This window comes from Jaculus jaculus, chromosome 1 (assembly GCF_020740685.1).
Source record: "Jaculus jaculus isolate mJacJac1 chromosome 1, mJacJac1.mat.Y.cur, whole genome shotgun sequence".
Taxonomy (NCBI): domain Eukaryota; kingdom Metazoa; phylum Chordata; class Mammalia; order Rodentia; family Dipodidae; genus Jaculus; species Jaculus jaculus.
Genome location: NC_059102.1, coordinates 263,281,583 through 263,305,812, shown reverse-complemented (window position 1 = coordinate 263,305,812; position 24,230 = coordinate 263,281,583). Strand labels below are relative to the sequence as shown.

The 24,230-nt window shown below is 42.3% G+C and overlaps 1 protein-coding gene across 1 annotated transcript in view; it reads left to right on the top strand.

The window, feature by feature from the left end:
- The window catches only part of Cfdp1 (craniofacial development protein 1), a 153,286-nt gene that overhangs the window by 30,113 nt on the left and 98,943 nt on the right, over positions 1 to 24,230 (top strand). The window contains exon 5 of the mRNA XM_004659615.2: positions 9,778 to 9,897. Within this exon, the coding sequence (XP_004659672.1) occupies positions 9,778 to 9,897 (120 nt within the window). The remainder of the gene's footprint in view (positions 1 to 9,777; positions 9,898 to 24,230) is intronic.

Sequence of the window (24,230 nt, the reverse complement as noted above, 5' to 3'; positions counted from 1 at the left end):
AGATGCATGTGCCCCTTGTTTATCTAGGTAACATGGGTCCTAGGGAATTGAACCAGGGCCCTTTGGCTTTGTAGGCAAATACCTTAACCACTAAGCCATCCCTCCAGCCCTTATTTTTGTATTTTGAGGTAGGGTCTTTCTCTAGTCCAGGCTGTTCTGGAATTCACTATGTAGTCTCATGGTGGCCTCACTCACAGTAATCCTCCTACCTCAGCCTCCTGAGTGCTGGGATTAAAGGTGTGCAGCACAACACCCAGGTTATACCCACAATTTTTTTTTTTTCCGAGGTAGGGTCTCACTCTAGCTCAGGCTGACCTGGAATTCACTATGTAGTCTCAAAGTGTCCTCGAACTCACGGCAATCCTATCTCTGCCTCCTGAGTGCTGGGATTAACAGCGTGTATCACCATGCCTGGCTTTATAAACCCACTTTTTTTTTTGTTTTGTTTTTCGAGGTAGTGTCTCACTCTAGCCCAGGCTGACCTGGAATTCACTATGTAGTCTCAGGGTGGCCTTGAACTCATGGCAATCCTCCTACCTCTGGCTCCCGAGTGCTGGGATTAAAGACATGAGCCACCACGTCCAGCTATACCCACAATTTTTTTGTTAAATTTTTATTTATTTATTTGAGAGCGACAGAGAGAGAATGGGCGCGCCAGGGCTTCCAACCTCTGCAAACGAACTCCAGATGCGTGTGCCCCCTTGTGCATCTGGCTAACGTGGGACCTGGGGAACCGAGCCTCGAACCGGGGTCCTTAGGCTTCACAGGCAAGCACTTAACCGCTAAACCATCTCTCTAGCCCCATATACCCACAATTTTTAATAAATATTTTATTTATTTGCAAGCAGAGAGAGAGAATAGGTGCGCCACGGCCTCTAGATGCTACAAATGAACTCCAGATACATATGCCACTGTGCATCTGGTTTTATGTGGATACTGGGGAATTGATCTCAGGTCTGTCAGGTTTGCAAAGCAAGCCTTAACCTCTGAGCCATCACTCCAGCCCTCAATTTATTTTATTTTTTTTTTTAAGGTAGAGTCTCACTCTATTGAGTGTTGAGATTAAAGGTGTTCGCCACCACGCCAGGCCTCTCTCTCTCTCTTTCTTTCTTTCTTTCTTTTGTTGATTCTTCAAGGTAGGGTCTCACTCTAGCTCAGGCAGATTTGGACTACCTGTGTAGTTTCAGGGTGGCCTTGAACTCACATGATCCTCCTACCTCTGCCTCCCAAGTGCTGGGATTAAAGGCGTGCACCACCACGCCTTTTATGCTGTGTGAATTATTTTTTATGCTGTGTGAATACGTGTTGAAGTGTGTAAGCACATGTGTTTGGAAGCTAGAGAACAACCTCCAGTGTCCACTTCTTTTGGGGGGGATGGGTCTCTCATTGTCCAGGAACTCATTTTTTATTTGAGAGAGAGTGAATATAGGTGTGCCAGAGCCTCTTCCTACTGCAAATGTAAACTCTAAATGTGTAATGCAACTTTGTGTATCTGGCTTAACATGGCTACTGGGGAATTGAAACAAGTGCTTTTAACTGCTCTGCGATCTCCCCAGTCCATGAGTGGCTTTTTTTTTTTTTTCTTGTTTTTTTGAGGTAGGGTCTCGCTGTAGCTCAGGCTGACCTGGAATTCACTATGTAGTCCTAGGATGGCCTCGAACTCATGGCAATCCTCCTACCTCTGCCTCCCAAGTGCTAGGATTAAAGGTGTGCGCCACCATGCCCAGCTCATGAGTGGCTTTTTTATGTGGGCTCTGGGGATTGAACACAGTCTTCATGCTTATAAGGGAAGTACTTTATTAATTAAGCTATCTTCTCAGTGCTCTCCCCCAATCCTTGTTTTTGGTTTTTTGAGGTAGGGTCTCACTCTACCCCAGGCTGACTTGAAATTCATTATGTAGTCTCAGGCTGGACTCAAACTCACGGTGATCCTTCTACCTCTGCCTCCCGAGTGCTGGGATTAAAGGCGTGTGCCACCACTCCCTGGCATCTCCACCCTCCCCTTTTTGATACAATCTAATTTAGCCAAGACCTTGAATTCACTGTGTAGCTGAGGGCAGCTGCTGTTTCCACCGTTTGTCAGCAGAGGGCAGCAAAATATATTGTCAAAAAGAACATACCTTGTCAAAAAGAACAGGGCCACCCTGAGACTAGTGAATTCGAGGTCAGCCTGAAATAATGTGAGATCTTACCTTAGAAGACAAAAACAAACAAAAAAAATAAAATGGGGAAAGCACCTTTACTATAAATTACACCTTGACACCCATTCATTTTATCTGTACTTCAAAGTTACACATGATATTTAAAAAAATTGTACAGTCAGAAATGTGTAACAATAAGTGAGTGTCATCTAACTGCTTTCTCGTAATGAGTAACTACAAAAAATAAAACCTCTTAATAGTTGGCAGGTCAGGCTGGAGGGATGGCTTAGTGGTTAATGCACTTGCCTGCAAAGCCAAAGGACCCAGGTTCAATTCCCCAGGACCTATGTAAGCCAGATGCACAAGGTGGTGCATATACTTGGAGTTCAGTTGCAGAAGCTAGAGGCTCTGATGTACTCATTTTTATCTGCCTCTTTCTCTCTCAAGTAAATAAAAATTTACCTTCTTGAGGAAAAAATAATTTAAAAAAAATTTTTGTTCATTTTTATTTATTTATTTGAGAGTGACAGAGACTTAAAGAGGCAGATAGAGAGAGAGAGAATGGGCGCACCAAGGCTTCAAGCCACTGCAAGTGAACTCCAGACGCGTGCGCCCCCTTGTGCATCTGGCTACTAATGTGGGTCCTGGAGAATTGAGCTTCGAACCAGGGTCCTTAGGCTTCACAGGCAAGCGTTTAACCACTAAGCCATCTTTCCAGTCCTTTTTTTTTTTTTTTTTTTTTTTGGTTTTTCAAGGTAAGGGTCTTTCTCTAGCCCAAACTGACCTGGAATTCACTATGTAGCACTAGGGTGGCCTTGAACTCATTGTGATCCTCCTACCTCTGCCTCCCAAGTGCTGGGATTAAAGGCGTGCTCCACCACACCTAGCTGAAAAAGGAACTTTCGTGAGGAACTTGGGAGATCTGAAGTTTAGTTGACGACCTAGATAAAATTTAGTGTATGGATTTGAGCATGGGTTTTAATTAGTTGATGTGATCAGTTTGTTTTTTCTTTTTGTATGAAGTTAAGGGGTTTATATGTTTAAGAAACATGATAGGTGACATCAAAATAAAAGAGAGACTGATTGAGATGGGGAGGGGATATGATAGAGAATGGAATTTCAAAGAGGAAAATGGGGGGAGGGAGGGCATTACCATGGGAGATTTTTTATAATCATGGAAAATGTTAATAAAAATTGAGAAGCAAAAAAAAAGAAACATGCTAGGGCTGGAGGGATGGCTTGCTGGTTAAAGCGCATACCTGTGAAGCCTAAGGACCTAGTTTTGATCCTCTAGGTCCCATGTAAGCCAGATGCCCATGATGGCGCTTGTGTCTAGAGTTTACCGGCAGTGGCTAGAGGCCCTGGTGCGCCCGTTCTCATGTATGCTCTCTTTCTCCCTCCCTCTCTGTCTCTAAAATAAATCCTTTTAAAAAATGTGAGGCTGGAGAGATGGTTTAGCAATCAAGGCATTTGCCTGCAAAACCAAAGGACCCAGGTTCAATTCTCCAGGACCCATGTAAGTGATCCTCTTACCTCTGTCTCCTGAGGGCTGGGATTAAAGGCGTGCACTACCATTCCCGGCTTTCTCTTAGATTTTGATTAGCCCTCCCTCCACTTTTCCTTTACTCAATCTCTTCCCCTGACCTCACTTGGGCATTTTTACCCCCATTAATCTATTCTTCTACTTACATATTTACAATACCATCCTAATAATTACTCCCTCCCTTCCTTTCTCTTTCCTTTATATCTCTTTTCTAGCTTACTGGCCTTTGCTACTGAGTTTTCTTCCTACTCACATAGAAGTCCAATCATCTGTAGCTAGGATCCACTTATGAGAGAGAACATGCAAAACTTGGCTTTCTGGGCCTGGGTTACTTCACTTAGTATAAACTTTTCCAGATTTCTATCCATTTTCCCGCAAATTTCATAACTTCATTTTTCTTTACCACTGAGTAGAATGCCATTGTATATATGTGCCATATCTTCATTATCCACTCAGCAGTTTAAGGACATCTAGGCTGGTTTCATTTCCCAGCTATTTTGAATTGAGTGGCAATAAACATGGTTGAGCAAGTATCTCTAAGGTAATGAAATGAGTCCTTAGGATATATGCCTAGGAGTGCTATAGCTGGGTCATATGGTAGATCAATCTCTAGCTGCTTTAGGAACCTCCACACTGTTTTCCACAATGGCTGGACCAGATTGCATTCCCACCAGCAGTGTACAGAAGGGTTCCTCTTTTTCCATATCCTCGCCAGCATTTATGGTCATTTGTTTTTATTATGGTAGCCAATCTTGACAGGAGTGAGATGGAATCTCAATGTAGTTTTAATCTGCATTTCCCTGATGACTAGGGATGTAGAACATTTTTTAGATGCTTATATGCCATCCATATTTCTTCTTTTGAGAACTCTCTATTTAGTTCCATAGCCCATTTTTTAATTAGGTTGTTTGATTTCTTATTATTTAATTTTTTGAGTTCTTTGTATATCCTAGATATTAATCCTCTATCAAATATATAGCTGGCAAAGATTTTTTCCCATTCTGTAAGTTGCCTCTTTGCTTTATTCACAGTGTCATTTGCTGTACAAAATCTTTGTAATTTAATGAAGTCCCAGTGGTTAATCTGTGGTTGTATTGCTTGAGCAATTGGGGTTGTATTCAGAAAGTCTTTGCCAAGACCAATATGTTGAAGGGTTTCCCCTACTTTTTCCTTTAGCAGTTTCAGAGTTTCAGGTCTGATATTAAGGTCTTTAATCCATTTGGACTTAACTCTTATGCATGGAGAGAGATAATTTATTTTCATCCTTCTACAGATACATATCCAGTTTTCCCAGCACCATTTGCTGAAAGGGCTGTCTTTTTTCTAGTGAGTATTTTTGGCATTTTTATCGAATATCAGGTGGCTATACTTACCCAGACTTACATCTGGGTTCTCTATTCTGTTCCATTGATCTACATATATATGGCCTCAAACTCATGGTGATCCTCTTACCGCTGCCTCCCAAGTGCTGGGATTATAGGCATGTGCCACTACGTCTGGCTTCCATTTTTATTTTTTTTTATTTATTTTTATTTTTTGATTTTTCGAGGTAGGGTTTCACTCTATCTCAGGCTGACTTGGAATTCACTGTGTAGTTTCAGGGTGGTCTCGAACTCATGGCGATCCTCCTACCTCTGCCTCCCAAGTGCTGGGATTAAAGGCGTGTGCCACCATGCCCGGCTTATTTTTTTTTTTTTTTTTAATGGTTATTTATTTGAGAGAGACAGCGAGAGTGGGCATGCTAGGGCCTACAGCCACTTTAGACAAACTCCAGAAGCATATACCTTTTGTGCATTTGGTTTATGTGGGTTCTGGGGAAATACACCGAGGTCCTTTGGCTTTGCAGGCAAGTGCCTTAACCACTAAGACATCTCTTCAGCCCCCGTTTTTATTTATTTTTTTAATGTTTTTATTTATGTGTAAGCAGAGAGAAGTAGAAGAGAGAGAATGGGAACACTTGGGCCTCCAGCCACTGTAAATGGTTCTCAGATGCATGTGCCATTTTGTGCATTAGGTTTTATGTGGGTACTGGGGAATTGAACTTGGGTAGTTAGGCTCTGTAGGCAAGTTCCTTAATTGGATGAGCCATCTCTCCAGCCCAATAGAGCAGTTTAAAAGTCTAGTGTCCTAGGACTCTGTATGGAGACTAAGATTTGGATGTGCATTTCAGTTATCTGTATAGCACTGTAAGAAATTAACCTAATATCAATAGCTTAAATAAAACAATCGTTATAATATCTCATAGTTCCAGGCATAGCTATGGTAAGCTAGAGTCTCTTGACAGTGGCTGGTGCTAGAGCTGTCTCAAAGATGCTCTCATTTCTTTTTTTTTTTTTTTAATGTATCTGTCCTGCTTTTTATTTTTTAAATAGTTTTATTTATTTGAGAGAGAGAGAGGTACAAAAATAAGCAGGTAGAAAGAGAGAATAAGTGCACCAGGGCCTCCAGCCACTGAAAATGAACTCCAGATAGGTGTGCCCCCTTGTCCATCTGGCTTATGTGGGTCCTGGGGAGTCACAGCTGGGTCCTTTGGCTTTGCAGGCATGTGCCTTAACCACTAAGCCTTATCTCCAGGCCCAGATGCTCTAATTTCTATGTCTATGTGATCGTCCTATATGTCTCTCCAGCACAGTGGTTGTAGGGTAGATTTCTTGTATGGTGGTTTGGAGTTCCAAAGGTGCTTTCTCAGAGAAGGAGCCAGGTGGGAGTTATATCACCTCCTATCAGTCAGCCTTAGAAATCAAAGGACCATTCTCACAGAACTCTGTTAAGCCAGGAACAAAGCCCCACTTAATTTCAAGGAGTAGGCTTCGTGTCTGGAAGAGCATGTAGGATGGAGAGTATGTGACAACCATTTTTGGAAAATCCCGTCTGTTGCAAGATGCTTACTAGGATTGCTGCATAACTTCTGGACAGTTTTTTTATCTCCACACCCCCTCCAACCCCAAGGCAAGGTTTCACTCTAGCCCAGGCTGACCTGGAACTCTCTCTTTAGTCCCAGGCTGACATTGAACTCACGGTGATCCTCCTATCTCTACCTCCGGAGTGCTGGGATTAAGGCATGGACCACCTTGCCTGGCATGGATAGTCTTGAATAAGTTAACGTAAACCCCTTCGATTTCAGTTTTAGTGCTCCTGAATTTAAATGTTTGCCACCTGTTGGTGCAGTAGTGCTGTGTATCTGTCCCAGACTCAGCAGTATATAACAAATAATAGCATTTGCTTGTTGCTGTGTGTCTTTGCATGACTGGGTATGGCTAATCTTACATTGGTTCTAAGCTTAACCCTATCTGTATGTATTATACACAGTATTGAGTTCAAGAATGTGGAGGTTATCCTGGAAGGTAGATAGATTTGAATTTTCTTGAAGACAGAATTTATAGACCTTACCTGTCATTCTTGGCCAGTCTTTTTATTGGTGACCAGGTTAAACATTCATAATACAATGATGGTAATTATTTTTCTTTTCAAATTTATTTTTATTAACAACTTCCATGATTATAAAAAATATGCCATGGTAATGCCCTCCATTCCCCCACCTTCCCCTTTGAAACTCCATTCTCCATCATATCCCCTCCCCCTCTCAATCAGTCTCTCTTTTATTTTGATGTCATGATCTTTTCCTCCTATTATGATGGTCTTATACAGGTAGTGTCAGGCACTGTGAAGTCATGGATATCCAGGCCATTTGTCTGGGGGGAGCATGTTGTAAGGAGTCCTACCCTTCCTTTGTCTCTTACATTCTTTCCGCCACCTCTTCTGCATTAGACCCTGAGCCTTGGAAGATGTGATAGAGATATTGCAGTATTGAGCACTCCTGTCACTTTCCAGCACCATGATGCCTTTTGAGTCATTCCAAGGTCACTGCCATCTGAAATCTCTATCAAAAGTGAGAGTAACATTACTATAAGGGTATGAACCTTAAGAGAAGTACTTACTGGGCAGTTTGATAGGCATAGTATATACATTTAGTCAGGCAGCAGCAGACGTTGCACCCCTAGGGTTCCTGACTACCCCTGTTTTAAGTTCAGTATCAGGGATGTATTCCCTCCCCTGGAGCGGGCCTTGAGTCCAGTTAGAGGGCAGTTGGTTTCCACCATGACAGATGTGCCACTATTGTACCCATTGGCTCATTTGGCCTGACTGGCCAAATATAAGGCTTGCAGTGTCCACTGTTGAGTATTTATTTATTTATTTGAGAGTGACAGAGAGAGAAAGAGGCAAATAGGTAGATAGAGAATGGGCACGCCAGGGCCTCTAGCCACTGCAAAGGAACTCCAGATGTGTGTGCCCCTTGTGCATCTGGCTAACGTGGGTCCTGGGGAATCGAGCCTCAAACCAAGGTCCTTAGGCTTGACAGGCAAGCACTTAACTGCTAAACCATCTCTCCAGCCCCACTGTTGAGTATCTTCACTGGTGATTTCTCTCTCTCCCATTGAACTACATGCAGAATGGCTTCTTCCAGCTTTCTGTCAGCTGGTCTGCATGGAGGAGGTTATCAGCTCAGTTCCAGCAGGATTTCTCAGTGGCCTTGCAACCCAAGTATGTGGAGTCTTCAACAATAGGGTCTTACCATCTATTCCTGGTGGGAAACCAAGGGCCTAGGCAATGGCCTATAATATTTTGGGGGCATCAGGGACCTCCCTGGCCAAAAACTCCCTGCAAGTTATCCCAATTGATGGTAATTTTTGGCTCTCTTACTGATAGATTGGAATTTAAGCAAAATTCCTCAGATGTTTTTGTTGCCTTGTCAAGCCCAAACAGACAGTAGATAATTCTTCTTTATCAGAAATTTCAAGCACTTTAAGGTTCTTTCCCCCCCGACCCTAACAGGTAGGGTTTCACTCTAGCCCAGGCTGACCTGGAATTCACTATGTAACCTCAGGGTGGCCTCAGACTGATGGCGATCCTCCTACCTCTTCCTCCCAAGGGATAGGATTAATGGTGTGTGCTACCACACCCGGCATTTTATTTTTTGGTTTATTTTTATTTTATTTTGTTTATTTATGAGAGAGAAAGAGGCTGATAGAAAGATAATGAGCATGCCAGGGCCTCCAACCACTGCAAATGATCTCCAGACGTATGAGCCACCTTGTACATCTGGCTTACATGGGTCCTGGGGAATTGAACTTGGGTCCTCTGGCTTCACAGGCAAGTGCCTTAACCACTAAGCCATCACCCAAGTCCCCCCCCCTTTTTTTGAGGTAGGGTTTCACTCTAGGTCAGGCTGACCTGAAATGCACTATTGGTCAGGGTGGCCTTGAACTCTTGGTGATCCTCCTACCTCAGCCTCCTCAGTTCTGGGATTAAAGGTGTGCACCACCATACCCGGCCTTAGAACACATAAGTTTTTGGGGACACCTGACTCCATCCACCATGGAGATTATCTGGCTAATCTACATGGGTCTTATGTAGTCACAAGGACCTGAAAAGTAGATGAATGGATAGAGGAGAGTCAGGAAGCGATGTGACAAGAGAAGCAGAGTTAAAGAAATGCTGTGGTGTTGTAGTTGAAGATGAACAGTGATGTGAATCAACGAACAAGGTCATCCTTAACAATATGAATAAGGCATCTGGAGTCCTTCCCTCCCAGCCTCCTGAAAGGACCACAGCTTGGTTCTGCCCCCACACCTCCATATTAGCTCAGTGAAACTCCTGTCAGATCTCTGAGTTGTAGAACAATAAGAAAACAATTGTGCCACATGGTTTATGATAATTTGTGATAGCAGCAATCATAAACTAACAGGGTGTGAGCTGGATGTGTGGATTTTATGATCAAAGATAATTCACTTATTAAGGTATTTCATTTATTTTGGGAAGTATAAAACCAAGGGAAGGACAATGGATGCACCCATATAGTCTGAGAGACCCTGTGATGTCCTGGAAGAAATGTGAGAAGGGATAGAGAGGAAAGAGAAGACAGTGTCGAGAACTTCTGCCATGAGGAGGGCAAGCGGGAGAGAGTCCATGTGGGAGTCGGGTCAGGAGGACGTAGCAGGACCTGGAAGTTGAGGAGAGATGAATGGCCAGCAAAGAGCTGGTTAATATTTTTGTTATTCCTCTTGTCAAATTGATGTCTTTTCCTTGGAACAGGGTGACTAAGGAAGTGGATGCTGCATCTAAAGAAGCCAAGTCCTTTTTGAAGCAAAATGAGAAAGAAAAACCACAGACTGAGGTTCCTTCAGCTGCACCTTCGCTCCCTGCTGGTTCAGGGTGAGTATTTGCGCTCAGTCCCAGGTGTACTTGGTACCCTGGAAACACTGTTCTCTGTGCAAGGACTGCAGATGTCATGATCCCTTTCCTGCTGTTCTCCCTCAGTTGAAGTATTTACCCAGATGAAAGATGCAAGAAACGCCGGGCGTGGTGGCGCACACCTTTAATCCCAGCACTCGGGAGGCAGAGGTAGGAGGATTGTCGTGAGTTCGAGGCCACCCTGAGACTCCATAGTGAATTCCAGGTCAGCCTGGGCTGGAGTAAGACCCTACCTTGAAAACCAAAAAAAAAAAAAAAAGATGCAAGAAGAAACATTAGCCATAGGTTGTTTGTTTAATGCCACACTGAAAGAAGTCCTGAGCTGTAGTACTGATCATAATGCTGAGCATGTCAGATACACACCTAAAAATTCTTGAGTGATAATATCAGTAGATCCTGAGAACATTTACTTATTTAGTTCTTTACTTATTATTCTTTTGTTTTGTTTTAGTTTTTCCGAGGTAGGACCTCAACTCTAGCCCAGGCTGACCTGGAACCTACAGTGTAGCCCAAGCTGGCCAATATTTCATGGTGGTTCTTCTACCTCAGTCTCCTGACTGCATGAACCATCATGCCTGACTCATCAGAACTTCTAATGAAGATTTGAATTGATTACTTTCTTCTGTGCCCATGACCTCAAAGGAACATGAAAAGGTCAAATAGGCACACTGCTGTGTATCTGTACTCTCAGGTGCTTGAGGGGTTGAGATAGGTGGATTGCTTAAGCCCAGTTTGAAGGCTACTTGGTCAAACCCTTTCTCAAAACAAAGGTATATGTATGAAAATGTCAAAAATGGGAAAATAGCCGGGCATGGTAGTGCATGCCTTTAATCCCAGCACTTGGGGAGGCAGAGGTAGGAGGATCACTGTGAGTCCATACCATCTGGAGACTACACAGTGAATTCCAGATCAACGTGGGCCAGAGTGAGAACCTATCTTGAAAAGACAAAAACTAAACAAAACAAAAGGGGAAAGGGAGAGAGGCAAGTCAAGTAGTTACTGCTATTGATGTGCTGGGAATTCTGACAGATTATGAAATACCTAGTGAGGGACTAGGGAATTGAGGTGTTCACCCTCCAGCTCCAGTCTGGCCTGAGCTCAGAGCTGCTTCCTCATCTCCCCTGCTCTCAGTGCTCAGGCTGCACATGCTTTGCATCATTATGCTGCTCTCAGCACATACCGTGCCACACCTGCTACCTAATGTATTTTAAAAAATCATTTAAAAAAAGAGGGGCAACTTCCATGAGTCTTCATCTATACTTGGGTGGGCTTTTCAGTGGTAACTAACCTACACCCATGCTCTATTAGTAACACCAATAAACTCATTGGTTCACCAGCAACAACAAAACATTTTAAAGATTATTTAAAGCATTCTTTTTTTTTCGAGGTAGGGTCTCACTCTAGCTTCGACTGACCTGGAATTCACTATGTAGTCTCATATACATATACATGGGTGGCCTCAAACTTATGGTGATCCTCCCGCCTTTTTTTTTGAGTCACTGTTTAGCCTTGGCTGATGATCTGGAACTTGTAGTAATCTTCCTACAGTAGGACTAGGATGTGCATCACCTCCTCCCCAGTGCTAGGTTGTGCATCACCATGACCTCCTTCTAATACAAAATATTGATCTGCTTATTCAAAATTCTTCTCCTCTGTCAGAGCCAAAGTCCCATGGTAGTTATACAAAAGTCTTCAAAGGTAAAGGATTTGACTGTATGCAGAAAAGAGGTCTGCAAATAGAAAATCTGAGTTGTCAAAGGCAAAGTTCTTGTTAATGTAGCTAGGACATGGACAGTCTCTCTAAATTGACAGCAGGACTCCTGCTAAGCCTAGACTTTGCAGGCGCAGTACAGACAAGGACCATTTTCAAGGCTTTGTTGAAAATAGTGCTAAGAAGAGTTTGAGGGCTGGAGAGATAGCTCAGCAGTTAAGGTGCTTACCTGCTGTTGCAGTCAGGTTCTCATTGCTGGCAGAAATCACCCAACCAAGAGCAGCTTGTGAGAGGAAAGGGTTTCTTTTGCCTTACAGACTGTAGGGGAAACTCCATGATGGCAGGGAAAACAATGGCATGAGCAGAGGGTGGACATCACTTCCTGGGCAACATCAGATGGACAATAGCAACAGGAGAGTGTGCTGAACACAAGAGAAAGCTGCCTGTAACACCCATAAGCCTGCCTCCAACAATATACTGCCTTCAGGCGGCTTTAATTCCCAAATTGCCATCAGCTGGGGACATAGCATTCAGAGCACCTAAGTTTATGGGGGACACCTAAATCAAACTTCCACATTCTGCTCCTGGCCCACCATAAACTGAACCATCCATGATGTAAAATGCAATGCAGGGCTGGAGAGATGGTTTAGCGGTTAAGTGCTTGCCTGTGAAGCCTAAGGACCCCGGTTCAAGGCTTGATTCCCCAGGACCCATGTTAGCCAGATGCACAAGGGGGCGCACGCGTCTGGAGTTCGTTTGCTGTGGCTGGAGGCCCTGGCGCGTCCATTCTCTCTCTCTCCTCTCTCTTTCGCCTCTTTCTCTGTGTGTATGTTGCTCTCAAGTAAATAAATAAAAATAAAAATAATTAAAAAAAAAAAGTAAAATGCAATGCATTTATCCCAACTTTAAAAGTCCCATAGTTTTTATCAATCCCAGATGATGTTCAAACATCCCCATAGTCCAAGGTCTTTTTTTTTAAATTATTATTGACAACTTCCATAATTATAGACAGTAAGCCATCATAAGTTCCTCCCCCCCTCGACTTTCCCCTTCTCAGCTCCACTCTCCATCATATCCTTCCCTCTCTCATTCAGTCTTTCTTTTTTTTTTTTTAATTTTTTTTGGCTTATTTTTATTTATTTATTTGAGAGTGACAGACAGACAAAGAGGCAGAGAAAGAGAGAATGGGCGTGCCAGGATTTCCAGCTACTGCAGATGAATTCCAGATGCATGCGTCCCCTTATGCATCTGGCTAACGTGGGTCCTGGGGAATCGAGCCTTGAACCAGGGTCCTTAGGCTTCACAGGCAAGCGCTTAACCACTAAGCCATCTCTCCAGCCCTCAGTCTTTCTTTTATTTTGATGTCATTATCTTTTCCTTCTATTACACTAGTCTTGTGTAGGTAGTGTCAGGCACTGCAAGGTCATGGGTATCCAGGCCATTTTGTATCTGGAAGAGTGCATTGTAAGGAGTCCTACCCTTCCTTTGTCTCTTACTTTGTTCTTGCCACCTCAGCCGCAATGGACCCTGGGCCTTGGAAAGTTTCAGTGCTGAGCACTGCTTTGTCACTTCTCAGCACTATGATGCCTTTTGAGTCATCCCAGAGGTCACTGCTATCTGAAAAGAGAAGCTTCTCTAACCAAAAGTAAGAATAGCATTAATATATGGGTGTGGTTCCCAGCCACCCTGGGGCCGCTGCACATCGATCTCCCAGGGGTGTCCAGGCAACTGCGGAGCACAGTCTTGAATGGCTAATTGGAGACTGTGTCAAAAGACAGAATGGGTTTATAAGCGTTTATGAAAGACCAGGAAGAGGTGCGGGTGGGTACAGGTCATAAGGGGATTGGTTAGTACAAAGGTCCCACTGATGCCTAATTACCATGTAGGGACTTTCTGGGTGAGCAGAGAAAGGGTCACATGGTCTAAGTAGTTGTGGGAAAAGGTATAGGGTACAGGTCGTAGGAGGATTGGCTGTGCAAAGGCTGCTGGCTGATACCTCATTAACATATAGGGACATTCTGGGCAAGTGGCAAAAAGTCAGGAGGCTCTGGGGAAAGGGAAACCTTAAGTCTTATCAACTTGTCCAGGCACCCCCGGGGGCAGGTTTGTGGGGGAGGGGTGGGTAGCGGCCTCCTACTGGACTTGAGGCAAGATTATTGGGTTCTAGGTCTGCTGCAGCCTCCAGGGTCCGGAGCCCTTAGTCATGCCTGAAAACTCAGGCCTGCTTAAACCTCCAGTGGCCCAGGGCCCTCAACCATGCTGACATATGAGCATGAACATTAAGAGAAGTATTTACTAAGCAGTTTGGTAAGCATGGTATATGCATTTAGCCAGACAACAGCAGATGCTACACCCCTAGGGCTCAAGGTGTCTTATATACAAAAAAAACAGATTGTAAGAGTAGGCCTGTCAAATGTCTGAATGAAAGGGCTTGGGGTTATACATGAAAATGGGGACACATTTAATTAAGGTACTCTATGCCTGAATTTCTTTTTGTTTTGGTTTTTCGAGGTAGGGTCTCACTCTAGCCCAGGGTGACCTGGAATTCACCATGGAGTCTCAAGGTGGCCTCAAACTCACGGTGATCCTCCTACCTCTGCCTCCCGAGTGCTGGGATTAAAGGTGTGCGCCACCACACCCGGCTCTATGCCTGAATTTCTGATAAATCCAGAGTGACCTGCAAGGTTTGGTCTCCTTTAAAAAATTGTTTCTCGTATTTATTTACAAGCAGAGAAGAAGAGAGAGAGAATGGGTGCACCAGGCTCTCCAACTGATGCAAACAAACTCCAGATGCATGTGCCACTTTATACATCTGGCTTTATAGTTATAATTATGCTTGAAAAGAGGCAGGGCCCAAGAAATGCAGCTGCTCTGGGTGTCAAAGTAGACTTATTTTATTAGTGCATATATTAGGATTCACAGCTCATTCCACATACTCATTATAGGAACTCTTTTCAAGTGAAGAATCTGTAGGATCATCTGATATCTCAAAAGAAAATAATACAGTAAAATATTTTTCCACAGACTTTTTTTGGGGGGGCAGGAGCTACTTCAGTTTATAGATACTGTGTAGCAGAAACACTTTATTTATTTTTCTTTTCTCTAAACAGATTTAAGTAATACAGGAAAACCAGAGCAGGAGAGTAAAACATCCTGTCCCACATCTTTTACTAACAAATAAGAACAGATTCAAAGGAGCAAATGTTTGTAACTGAAAATCCATTTCCTCCACATGTTTAAAATAGCACAGTGCTTAGGCTATAAAAAGTCAGTTTATGTTTTGGGAATGGAGTAAACCCTCTTTTAATTAGAAGCCTAAATGAGGCTACAAGAGAAACATTGCCTACATATGGTAGTAGAAAGCACAGTGCTGCTTAATGTGTCTGAATTCCCATGGTTTTATCATTCCAAGCTCTTGATCCACGTCATCCCCAGGCTGAATCCTCATTACCAGTACTGGTAGCTGTTTGCATCCTGCTTATACTAGCTGGTAGCTGGCTGCCAGGCTGTAACTCCACAGTTTGCTACTTACTTCCAACCCAACATTTATTCTTATTTCATTGGTCTCATCAACATTTAAAATCCTAGCCAGGCGTAGTGGCGTACACCTTTAATCCCAGCACTTGGTTTTTCAAGGTAAGGTTTTACTCTAGTCCAGGCTGACCTGGAATTCACTATGTTTTCTCAGGGTGGCCTCAAACTCACCGTGATCCCACTACCTCTGCCTCCCAAGTGCTGAGATTAAAGGCGTCCACCACCATGCCCAGCTTTCTTTAAATATTTTACTTATTTATTTACGAGAGAGAGGGAGGAGGTGGGAAGGAGGGAGAGAGGGACAGAGAGAGGCAGATAGAGAGAATGGGAGCACCAGGGCCACCAGCCACTGCAAATTAACTCCAGACATATGTGCTACCTTGTGCATCTGGCTTACAGTGGTACTGGGAATCAAGCCTGTGTTCTTAGGCTTCACAGGCAAGTGCCCTAATTGTTAAGCCAGCCCTCCTTTTATTTTCTTTCTTTTTTTTAAATTGTTTTTTCAAGGTAGGGTTTCACTCTAGCCCAGGCTGACCTGGAATTCACTACGGAGTCTCAGGGTGGCCTCAAGCTCACAGCAATCCTCCTACCTCTGCTTCCTGAGTGCTGGCATTAAAGGCCTGTATCACCATACCCAGCTTTTTTTTTTGAGGTAGGGTCTCTCTCTAGGCCAGATTAACTTGGAATTCACTATGTAGTATCAGGGTGGCCTTGAACTCACAACAATCCTCCTACCTCCGCCTCCTGAGTGCTGGGATTAAAGGCGTGTGCCATCACACCTGGGATCCTTTTATAGTTTTAAAAAATATTTTTCCTGGGCTGGAGAGATGGCTTAGCAGTTAAACGCTTGCCTGTGAAGCCTAAAGACCCCAGTTCAAGACTCGATTCCCCAGGACCCACGTTAGCCAGATACACAAGGGGGTGCACACACCTGGAGTTTAGTTGCAGTGGCTGGAGGCCCCGGTGTGCCCATTCTCTCTCTATCTGCTTCTTTCTTTGTCTGTCACTCTCAAATAAATAAATAAAAATGAACAAAAAAATTAAAAAATATTTTTCCTTGTTATTTGCAAGGTAAGGGAGGATGGGAGAGATGGCTCAGTGGTTAAAGATGTGTGCTTCTGAAGCTGACAGCTTGTGTTCATTTCCTCAGTACTTGTGTAAAGCCAAATGCACAAAGTGGTACATGCATCTAAAAAACAAGAATGACAAAATGCAACTCTCCTAAAGCTGTGTATAGTCCAATGGAAGAATGATGCTTAGAATTCAAAAAGCCCTGCATTCAATCTCTTCTGCCCTCAAAAAATAAATTATGCTAAAATACACCTTCATAAGTTTAGTAAGTACAACATAAATAGATTTGAATAAGGGAAATAATTCTTTAAAGATTTCCATATACATAGTTGAAATACTTTAAGACTATTAAAGGTGATTTCATTTCTTTTTTAAAATTTTTAAAATTTAATTTATTTATTTGAGAGAGGGAAAGAGGCAGAATGTGTATGTGTGTGTGTGTGAGAGAGAGAGAGAGAGAGAGAGAATGGATATGCCAGGGCTTCCAGCCACTGCAATCAAATTCCAGATGCATGCGCTGCCACCTTGTGCATCTGGCTTACATGGGTGTTGGGGTATCCCAAGGTCCTTTGGCTTTGCAGGCAAGCGCCTTAACCACTAAGCCATCTCTCTAGCCCCTCATTTTTTCTTCTTGGTATAGCGGTCCTGTGTGAGCCAAGCTAATAACTGAAGGAAATGTAAGTGGGAATTTTTTTTTTTTTTTTTTTTGAGGTAAGATCTCACTCTAGCTCAGGCTGACCTGGAATTTACTATGGAATCTCAGGGTGGCCTCGAACTCACAGAAGTCCTCCTACCTCTGCCTCCCAAGTGCTGGGATTGAAGTTGTATACCACCATGCCTGGCCCTTTTCTATTTCTTAAAATATTTTTTATTTATTTAAGGGAGAGAAAGAGAATATGGGTGCCAGGGCTTCTTGTTGCTGCAGATAAATTCCAGACACATGTGCGACTTTGTGCATATCAATACTAGAGAATTGAACCTGGGCTGCCAGGCTTTGCAATTAAGTGCTGTTTACTGCCAAGCCATTCCCACTGCCCCTCTAGAACTATTTTTGTTGGGCTGGAGAGATGGCTTACCAGTTAAGTGCTTGCCTGTGAAGCCTAAGGACCTTGGTTCGAGGCTCTCTTCCCCAGGACCCACATTAGCCAGATGCACAAGGGGTTGCATGTATCTGAAGTTCGTTTGCAATGGCTGGAGGCTCTGGCGCACCCATTCTCTCTCTCTTTCTATCTGCCTCTTTCTCTCTCTATCACTTTCAAATAATAAAAATGAAAAAAAAAAAACCCTCTTTTTGTTGAGTTCTTATAATTTCAATTGTGCCAGTTTTTCTTTGTATGAAAATTAGTTGGCTGGGTGTGGTGGCACATGCCTTTAATCCCAGCACTCCAGAGCCAGAGGTAGGAGTGGGTTCAAGGCCACACTGAGACTACATAGGGAATAGTTCAAAATCACCCTGAGACTACACAGGGAATTCCAGGTCAGCCTGGGCTAGAGCGAGATCCTTCCTTAGAAACACAAACAAACGTGGTGGCCCAAGCCTTTAATCCCAGCACTCGGGAAGCAGAGGTAGGAGGATTGCTATGAATTTGAGGCCACTCTGAGACTACATAGTGAATTCCAGGTCAACCTGCACCAGAGTGAGACCCGACCTCGAAAAACCAAAACCAAACAAAACTGCTTTAGATGCTTCTTGGGTGTGTGGAACAGACTCTTGAGTTATTACAGCCTTACAAAGCTTACTCAGTACAGTAGAAATTAATTTGTGAATAATGAGGTAAAGACTTAGATTTAAGGAGAATTATGATACTCTATGAATGAAGTGACAGTATCCTGGCCAACTTTTCTAATAGTGATCTAGGTCTAGTAGAGTAATTGCTCCACGGGCTTTATCATGTTTTAGTGTGCACTAGAGGGCAGAAGTCTCCCTGAAAAGATAATTTGTCTTTGGCAAGCTCTCAGAAACTTGAAGACTGAGTTTATGAGTACTGTACATTTTGCTTTGCCTCATTAAATTCATCTTTTGATTTTTTTTTCTTTGTTGTATTTCCAGATACATTTTATTTTTTTTTTCTTTCTCTCAATTTTTATTAACATTTTCTGTGTCCAGGTACATTTTAAATTAGAGCTTGTTTTCAACTTTTTTTACTTTAAAAATAAAATGTGATTTTTTTTCTCATATTTCTGTCTTTGTGATATAGGTTTTGTGTTTTTTTCTTTTTCTTTTTTGTAATTTTCATCACAGTCCCAAAGACATTCTTCTCAGAACTAGAAGAAAACTCCAACAATTCATATGGAAATGCAAAAGACCATACAAACCAAAGCAGTCCTAAGCAGAAAGAACACAACAGGAGGTGTCATACATCCTTGACCAAAAATCATACTATAGAGACATAGTGACAAAGACAGCATGATACTGGCGCAAAAACAGACACATAGACAAATGGAATAGAATAGAGGACTCAGAAATAAACCCACACAGTTAAGATCCTAATTTTCAACAAAGGCATCAAAAATATACACTGGTGAAAATCTCATTCAACAAGTGGTTCTAACAAAACTGGATATCCATCTGCAGAAGAATGAGGTTAGATACATATTGTCTCAAAAAACAAACAAAAATTGTTTTTTGTTGATTGATCTTTTTTTAATAAACGTTATACTGTTATATTACCTTTCCCCCATTCTACTGAGGGTCTTCCTGGGTGGGTTTATTGGTATTTATTGTGGGGTCCCAAATCCCTCAGTCTCTGAGGGGAGGGGCAGTTGCTACCTCAGGCTATTCCTACGTACTCTGAGGCTCTTACTCTGTCCATTCTTCCACAAAGTTCCCTGAGTCTTAGTGATCATATTAGAGATCTGATGTAGTCTATAGACTCTGGATCTCTGTTTTTTTTTTTTCTTAAATCCTCCTATCTCTGCCTCCCAAGTGCTTGGATTAAAGGTGTGTGCTTCCACACCCTGGTTCCTGAATCTTTGTTTTGATGAGGTTTGAACGACCACAATGTCTATCACTATCTCTCTGGAAGTGGTTTTCAGGCTAGCAGTGAGAACAGTACTTGTGTCACTACTTCCTCTGCAATGACTCCTGGGCCCCAGCAAATGTGGTAGAGGTGACCTGTCTCATGGTAGGTTGATGGATATCTATTCTTTAAAAGAAAAATTGTTAATTTTTATTTATTTATTTATTTGAGAGCCACAAAAACAGAAAGAAGAAGATAGAGAGAGAGTGGGTGTGCCGGGGCCTCCAGCCACTGCAAATGAACTCCAGATGCGTGTGGCCCCTTGTGCATCTGGCTAACATGGGTCCTGGGGAAGAGAGCCTCAAACCGGGATTCTTAGGCTTCACAGGCAAGCACTTAACTGCTAAGCCATCTCTTCAGCATCTATTCTTGATGTATCAATGTATTCTGGATCTCCCCAGTGTTCTCCACTATCTGTAAGATAAAACAGGTTCTCCAACTAAAAGTGAGAATAGGGCTGGAGGGTTGGAGAAATGGCTTAGTGTTTAAACGCTTGCCTGTGAAGCCTAAGGACCCCGGTTCAAGGCTTGATTCCCCAGGACCCATGTTAGCCAGATGCACAAGGGGGCGCACGCGTCTGGAGTTCGTTTGCAGTGGCTGGAGGTCCTGGCGCGTCCACTGTCCTCCTCTGTTTCTCTCTCTGTCTGTCGCTCTCAAATAAATAAAAATAAACAAAAAAGTTTTTTAAAAAAAGAGAAAAAAAAAGAGAATAGGGCTGGAGAGATGGCTCAGCGGTTGAGGCACTTGCCTGCAAAGTCTAAGGACTGGGTTTCACTTCCTCAGTCCCCATGTAAAGCCAGATGCACAAAGTGACACATACATCTGGAGTTTGTTTGCAGCAGGTTGAAGCCCTGCCATGCCCATTCTCTGTCTTTCTGCCTCTTTTCTTTCTCTCTGCTTACAAATAAATAAAAATATTTTTTTTTTAATGAGAGCAGCTTGGACTGAAGGGGATAAGCATAGTATTAGAGAGACTTATTGATGTGTATGTCTACTATTCTTAGCCAAAGAGCAATGGAGGTGCTCTCTGAAGTCTGTTGGTTTCCTGTTCTAGGAAGTCTAGCTTGGTTCTCGGTATTAGATATGCATTATTCCCCACTGAGTGGGTCTAATGTCTAATCTGAGAGCAGTTGGTTACCTGCACAGGCTGTGTGCCACTGTTGCACAGATATATACTTCTTTCCTGGCTAGTTGATTTAGTATCTGGCAGAACTTACTTACTCTATTGGCAACCATTATTCCTCAGCAGCTCCCATAGTACTTTCCAGTGCTATAAGGGCTAGCCTGGAGGGAACTGGCTTACCTCTCAGACCTAGTGTGGTCTATATCCTATGACTGCAGTCTGGGATGTCTTCAGCAATAGGTTATTACCTTTCAGCTCTGGCATGTAACCAACTGCATGGACAGTGGCCTACATTGCCAAAGCAAAAGAACTACAAGAATTAAGCACTAGAATAACAAAATGGTCCATCAATAAATGAGCTAATGAAATGAATAGTCACAATAAAAACACAAATGACCAACGCTCTTTGCTTTTAAGTGTTCAATTTTCTTAGCCATCAGAGAAATGCAAGTTAAAACCACTTTCAGATTCTATCTTGTCCACGTCAGAATGGCTGTTATCAAGAAAACATAATGCGAGTAGCATGGTGGCGCACGCCTTTAATCCCAGCATTCAGGAGGCAGAGGTAGAAGGATTACTAGGTGTTTGAGGTTAGCCTGGAGCTACAGAATGAGTTCTAGGCAACCCTGGGCTAGAGTTAGACACTACCTCAGTCCCCCACCCAAAAAAAGAAAACATAATGCTGGGGTGGGAGAAGGCTCAGTGGCTTAATTTGATGTGCTTCCTGACCTGGGTTTAGTTCCCCAGTACCCAAGTACAGCCAGATACACAAAGTACCAAATGCATTTGGAGTTTGTTTTCAGTGGCAAGAAGCCCTGGGACACCCATTCATTCTTTTTCTCAAATTAAAATTATTTATATATATATATAGAGAGAGAGAGAGAGCCAGGCATGGTGGCACATGAATTTAATCCTATTACTTGGGAGGCAGAGGTAGGAGGATCACCATAGTGATTTTCCCGGCAAATAATTTTTTTAATTTAGTTTTTTAATATACCATAATGAGCCGGGCTTGGTGGCGTTCGCCTTTAATCCTAGCACTCAGGAGGCAGAAGTAGGAGGATCACCGTGAGTTCAAGACCACCCTGAGCTACATAGTGAATTCCAGGTCAGCCTGAGCTAGAGTGAGACCCTACCTTGAAAATCCCCCACCCCCCAAAAATACCACAATGAAACCTAACTATCTGTATGTGTGTATATTAAAAAAAGTGATTAAGAGGTGGGATTAGAGGTGTGTGCCACCACACCTGGCTTGTTCTCACTTTTTTTTTTAACTAATTTATATGAATTTTAATTTATTTATTTGAGAGTGACAGACAGAGAGAGAGAGAGAGAGAAGTGAATTCCAGATGCATGTGCCACCTTGTGCATCTGGCTTATATGGGTCCTGGGGAATCAAGCTTCGAACCGGGGTCCTTAGGCTTCACCAGATAGCACTTAACAGCTAAGCCATCTCTTCAGCCCTCACATGTTTTAATGTCAGCGAAGAATGTCACTTATTCAAAGCATGACAATCAGTGATTCTTATGTTCTGATAATGGTTTGATAAAGGAATCATAATACTATTTTATGGATGGTTATACAGAAAGACATATTAGATAAGTGGTTTAATTTTAGTTAGGGAATTTTTGTTATAGAGAGGCTGAGCAGCTGTGTTCTGATTATTTTGGTCAGAGATTGAGAATCAGGCCAGTCTAAAGTACGTACTTACTATATTTAGTTATATTCGGTTACGTAGTCCTGGATTCTTGCCAAAATTCTGTTAGTCAAGCAAATCTGTGGTACATTTAAGATGAGATAATTTAAAGTTGAAAACTAGGATGATACTTCCTTGAGCAACTGTTCTTTAAAATAATTTGTGTGTGGGTGCACACATGTATGTGTGCACGCACGCCAGTACATCTTGCTGCTGCAAGTGATCACTGGACATTTGCACCACTTTTTACTCTCAGCTTGAGTGGGTTATTGGTAAATCCTCAGCCATGCAGCTTTATAGCTAAGCACCTTTGATAATTGAGCCATCTTTCCATCCCTAAATTCAAAATTTTTAAATATATTTTATTTGTTTATTTGAGAGAGCCTTCCTATGTGCTAACAACAAACACACAGAGGATGAAATCAGAGAATCAGTCCCATTCATAATTGCATCAAAAAAAATAAAGTACCATGAAATAAACCTAACCAAGGAAGTAAAGGATCTCTACAATGAAAACTTTAAAACACTCAAGTGAGAAATTGCAGAAGACACTAGAAAATGAAAAGACATCCCTCGTTCCTGGATTGGAAGAATCAAAATTGTGAAAATGGAAATCTTACCAAAAGCAATTTACACATTTAATGTAATCTCCATCAGAATTCCAACGGCATTCTTCAGGGAAATAGAAAAAACAGTCCAAAAATTAATTTGGAATCACAAAAACATCTTGAATATCTAAAACAATACTGAGCAACAAAAGTAAGGCTGGTGGTATCACCATACCTGATTTTAACCTATACTATAGAGTCATAGTAACAAAAACCACATGTTACTGGCACAAAAGCATACATGTAGATCAATGGAACAGAATAGAGGATCCAGATGTAAGTCCGGGTAGCTATAGCCACCCTGATATTCGATAAAAATGCCAAAAATACTCATTGGAGAAAAGATAGCAAATGGTGTTAGGAAAACTGGATATGTATCTGTAAGAAGGATGAACATAGATTCTTATCTCTCTCCATGCACAAGAATTAAGTCCAACTGGATTAAAGACCTTAACATCAGACTTGAAACTCTAAAACTGCTAGAAGAAAAAATAGGGGAAACCCTTCAACATATTGGTCTTGGCAAAGACTTTCTAAATATAACCCCAGCTGCTCAGGTAATAAAAGCACAGATTAACTGCTAGGACCTCATGAAATTACAAAGATTTTTCACGGCCAAGGACACTGAATAAAGCAAGGAGGCAACCTATAGAATGGGAGAAAATCTATGCCAGCTATACGTCTGATAGAGGATTAATATCTAGGGTATACAAAGAACTCAAAAAATTAAATAAGAAATCAAATAAGCCAATTAACAAATGGGCTATGGAACTAAATAGAGTTCTCAAAAGAAGAAATACGGATGGCATATAAGCATCTAAAAAATGTTCTAGGGATGGAGAGATGGCTTAGCGGTTAAGCACTTGCCTGTGAAGCCTAAGGATCCCGGTTTGAGGCTTAATTCCCCAGGACCCACATTAGCCAGATGCTTAAGAGGACACACGTGTCTGGAGTTTGTTTGCAGTGGCTGGAAGCCCTGGCATGCTCATTCTTTCTCTCTCTCTCTCTCTGCCTCTTTGTCTGTGTCGCTCTCAGGTAAATAAATAAAAGTAAACAAAAAAATTTTTTTTTAATGTTCTACATCCCTAGTCATCAGGGAAATGCATATTAAAACTATGTTGAGATTCCATCTCACTCCTGTCAGATTGGCTACCATCATGAAAACAAATGAACATAAATGCTGGTGAGGATGTGGAAAAAGAGGAACCCTTCTACACTTCTACACTGTATGCAATCTGGTCCAGCCATTGTGGAAGTCAATGTGGAGGTTCCTAAAACAGCTAAAGATAGATCTACCATATGACCCAGCTATAGCACTTCTAGGCATATATCCTAAGGACTCTTCTCATTACCTTAGAAATACTTGCTCAACCATGTTTATTGCTTCTCATTTCACAATAGCTGGGAAATGGAATCAGCCTAGATGTCCCTCAACTGCTGAGTGGATAATGAAGATATGGCACATATATACAATGGAGTTTACTCAGTGGTAAAGAAAAATGAAGTTATGAAGTTTGCAGGAAAATGGATG